The 4,420-nt window shown below is 51.5% G+C and overlaps 1 protein-coding gene across 1 annotated transcript; it reads left to right on the top strand.

Moving 5' to 3' along the window:
- Window positions 1-327: 327 nt before the first annotated feature.
- Window positions 328-1,266, top strand: LOC147599385 (uncharacterized). The gene is made up of 2 exons (XM_086756682.1): window positions 328-385; window positions 452-1,266. Exons 1-2 carry the CDS (start codon window positions 328-330, stop codon window positions 1,264-1,266), a joined length of 873 nt encoding a protein of 290 aa, XP_086612808.1.
- The last annotated feature ends 3,154 nt before the right edge of the window (window positions 1,267-4,420 follow it).

The raw sequence follows: 4,420 nt of genomic DNA, 5'->3' as shown, positions 1-4,420 counted from the left end.
TTCTGTAACAGTTATTCTGTGATTAATTTTTTTTAAAAGTGATACTTTTTCCACGCTGACCTATTCGGTTTATACCACTTGAAACAAACATGCAGTTCAAGCTTCGGTTGCCTGCGCTTGCTTTAAAACAAAGCAATAATATCAAGTGATGTTTTTTATCAAAAGTTGTCTACATATGAAACAAAATCAACAGGAAAAAAAAAAAAAGTCTGAATCATTATGCCTGCAAAGTATCAATACAGTAGCAGTGGGAGTGGGAGTTGGGTCTAGTCTTTTCTCGGGCGACCTGCTCTCCTATTGACAGGCTCTGACATCACAGCTTTAAACATGGTCCTCACCAGGAAGCGAGCTTCCCCCAAGAAGACTGTGGCAAGCCAGACAGAAGGTCTGCCCAAAAATGTGGCAGTTCAGGTCTCTGGCTGCAGGGAGTGCCTGTGCCTGCTGCTGCCAGGAGAGGACAGGAAGGATGCCACCTGTGCAAGGTGTGAGCAGCTGGATGAGCTGCTCAGTCTGGTGGTGGAGCTTAGGGAGGAGGTAGAGAGGTTACGGAGTATCAGAGAGTGTGAGCGGGAGATTGACTGGTGGAGTGACTCTCTGCGACAAAGACGCAGAGATTGCACCCCCCGGACCGAGGGAGTAGTGGACCCTCTCCCTTGCCATAGTCAAGCCGAGAGGGACTGCTTGAGAGGAGAGGAGGGATGGCAGCAGGTCCCAGGTTGGCATCGCAGGCAACCCCCATCCCGACCTACCTCGGTTCCCCAGGTCCCTCTGTGTAACAGGTTTGAAGCCCTGAAACCGGAGGGAGAGACGAGTGAGGATGACGTGGGAACGCCGCCTCCTAGCTTGCGTAAGGTGAGGCAGTCCGATCCACGCTTGAAGACTGCCTCCTCCAACAAAGAAAGAAGGGTGATAGTTGTAGGTGACTCCCTTCTGAGAGGGACAGAGGGCCCAGTATGCCGGCCTGACCCTACCCGTAGGGAGGTGTGCTGCCTTCCTGGGGCCCGGGTCAGAGACATGACCCGGAAACTCCCACAGCTGGTTAGGCCCACTGATTATTTTCCACTCCTCATAGTTCAAGTGGGCAGTGATGAAATTGCACAGAGAAGCCTACGAACTATGAAAAGAGATTTCAGGGGTTTAGGGCGTTTGGTTCAAGGAGCAGGAGCTCAAGTGATCTTCTGTTCTATACCTTCAGGGTCAGTGAGTGGCACGGAGTGGGCTTGGAAAGTTCCATTAATGAATAATTGGCTTAGAGGCTGGTGTTGAGAGAGAAACTTTGGGTTCTTTGATCATGGGGCAGTTTACTCGGCCCCTGGCCTGTCTTCTGTTTGTGGAACCCACCTATCTCACAGGGGGCAACGAATCCTAGCACAGGAGCTGGCGGGGCTTTTCGACAGATCTTTAAACTAGCTACGAAGGGGGAAGGGGACAAAACAAGGCCCACAGGGGAAGAGCCCAGGGGAACGGTGCTCGATCTGGGGCTGAGCCAGCTGTTTCGGCTGAAGTGCATCTACACCAATGCACGCAGCATGAGCAACAAGCAGGAGGAGCTGGAAGCAATTGTGCGGCAGGACAACTATGACCTGGTTGCTATTACTGAAATGTGGTGGGACCACTCCCACGACTGGAGAGCTGTGATGGAAGGCTACAAGCTCTTCAGAAGAGATAGACGAGGAAGGAAGGGTGGTGGTGTGGCCTTTTATATTAAAGACTATTTTGACGTTGAAGAGCTTGGGGTTGGGAATGATACAGTTGAGTGTCTATGGATAAGGATCAGAGGAAAGGCCTGTAGGGGTGACATCGTGGTGGGGGTCTGTTATAGACCGTCTAATCAGGATGAAGAGAAGGACGAGGCGTTCTATGAACAGCTTGAGCGAGTCGCGTGATCACCAACATTCATTCTCGTGGGAGACTGCAACTTCCCTGATATATGCTGGGAATATCATACAGCACAGAGGAAACAGTCCAAAAGGTTCCTAGAGGGTGTGGAAGATAGTTTCCTTATGCAACTGGTACGAGACCCTACCAGGGGTGGTGCCCTGATTGACCTACTCTTTACCAACAGAGAAGGACTGGTGGGAGACGTGAAGGTTGGGCACTGTCTTGGGCAGAGCAACCATGAAATTGTAGAATTCTCTATTCTTGGAGATGTCAGAAGGATGACTAGCAGAACGGCTATCCTGAACTTCAAGAGGGCGGACTTTGACTTGTTCAGGACGCTTGTTGCGAGGGTCCCTTGGGAGTCGCTCCTTAAGGGTAAAGGGGTCCAGGAAGCCTGGACGCTTCTCAAGATGGAGATCTTAAAGGCACAAGAACAGGCTGTTCCTGAATGCCGTAAGGCGAGCCGTAGGGGAAGAAGACCGGTGTGGATGAACCGGGAACTATTGTTGAGGCTCCGGAAGAAAAAGAGAGTCTATGTCCTCTGGAAGAAGGGACAGGCTACTTGGGGAGATTACAAAGAAGTTTCTAAGGTATGCAGGGAGGAAGTTAGGAAGGCAAAAGCTCAGCATGAATTCAGATTGGCCACTGCAGTAAAAGAGAACAAGAAATCCTTTTACAAATATATCAGTGTTAAGAGAAGAAACAAGGAGAATTTACACTCTTTACTTGATGCAGCAGGGAATGTGACCACTGAGGATAAGGAGAAGGCTGAGGTCCTCAACACCTTCTTTACTTCTGCCTTTAATAGGCAGATCAGTTATCCTCAGGGCACTTCATGCCCTAATCTGGAAGTCTGGGATGCCAGGCCGAATATCCTCCCTGTGGTACAGGTGGAGACATTTAGAGAGCTCCTCCTCCATCTGGACTGCCACAAGTCCATGGGACCGGACGGGCTCCATCCTAGGGTGCTAAGGGAGTTGGTGGGGGTGATTGCCGAGCCGCTCTCGGCCATCTACCAGCGCTCCTGGTTTTCTGGGGAGGTCCCGGAGGATTGGAGGCTTGCCGATGTGACTCCCATCTACAAGAAGGGCCATAAGGAGGATCCGGGGAACTACAGGCCTGTCAGCCTGACCTCAGTGCCCGGGAAAGTTATGGAGCAAATCATCTTGGGTGAGATCACTCGGCATATGCGTGGCATCCAGGGGATCAGGCCCAGCCAGCACGGGTTCACGAAAGGCAGGTCGTGCTTGACCAACATCATTTCCTTTTACGACTGAGTGACCAGACTGGTGGATGAGGGAAAGGCTGTTGATGTGATCTACCTGGACTTCAGCAAAGCCTTTGACACGGTCTCTCACAGTATTCTCCTAGGGAAGCTGGCTGCCTGTGGACTGGGTAGGTATACCCTTCTTTGGATAAAGAACTGGCTAGGGAGCCGTGCCCAGCGGGTAGTAGTTAATGGAGTCAGGTCCAGCTGGCAGCCTGTTACAAGTGGTGTCCCCCAGGGGTCGGTACTTGGGCCCATCTTCTTCAATATCTTTATCGATGACCTAGACGAGGGGATTGAGTGTACCCTCAGTAAGTTTGCAGATGACACCAAGTTGGGTGGCGGTGTTGATCTGCCTGAGGGTAGGGAGGCCCTTCAGAGGGATCTGGATAGGCTGGATCGCTGGGCTGAGCTGAATGGGATGAGGTTCAACAAGGCCAAGTGTCGGGTCCTGCACTTTGGCCACAATAACCCCATGCAGCGCTATAGGCTTGGAGCTGAGTGGCTGGAGGACTGTGAAGAGGAAAGGGACCTGGGGGTGTTGGTTGATGCTCAGCTGAACATGAGCCGACAGTGTGCCCAGGTGGCCAAGAGGGCCAACGGCATCCTGGCCTGCATTAGAAATAGTGTGGCCAGCAGGAGCAGGGAGGTAATCATCCCCCTGTATTCAGCGCTGGTGAGGCCACACCTTGAGTGTTGTGTTCAGTTTTGGGCCCCTCACTACAAGAAAGACATTGAAGCCCTGGAACGTGTCCAGAGAAGGGCAACAAAGCTGGTGAGGGGTCTGGAGCACAAGTCTTCTGAGAAGCGGCCGAGAGAGTTGGGATTGTTTAGTCTGGAGAAGAGGAGGCTCAGGGGAGATCTCATTGCACACTATAGCTTCCTGAAGGCAGGTTGTGGTCAGCAGGGGTTTGGCCTCTTCTCCCAGGCAACAAGCAGGACCTGAGGAAATGGCCACAAGGTGTACCAGAGGAGGTTTAGATTGGACGTGAGGAAAAACTTTTTCTCCCAAAGAGTGGTCAGGCACTGGAATGGCCTGCCCAGGGAGGTGGTGGAGTCGCCGTCCCTGGCAGTTTTCAAGAGGCGGCTTGATGAAGAGCTACAAGATATGGTTTAGTAGCTGTGGCAGCAATGGTAGTGGGAAGACGGTTGGACTAGATGATCTTATAGGTCGTATCCAACTATGTGATTCTATGATTCTAAGAAATAACTGGAGCACAGCTGTCTGAACAATAAAGAGGTGACTAGCAAGAATGGAATTATTTATCAATA

Source organism: Chlamydotis macqueenii, chromosome 11 (genome assembly GCF_036417535.1).
Source record: "Chlamydotis macqueenii isolate bChlMac1 chromosome 11, bChlMac1.mat, whole genome shotgun sequence".
Lineage (NCBI taxonomy): Eukaryota > Metazoa > Chordata > Aves > Otidiformes > Otididae > Chlamydotis > Chlamydotis macqueenii.
Note: the sequence above shows the minus strand (reverse complement) of the source record. Positions and strands in the feature narration are given on the sequence as shown.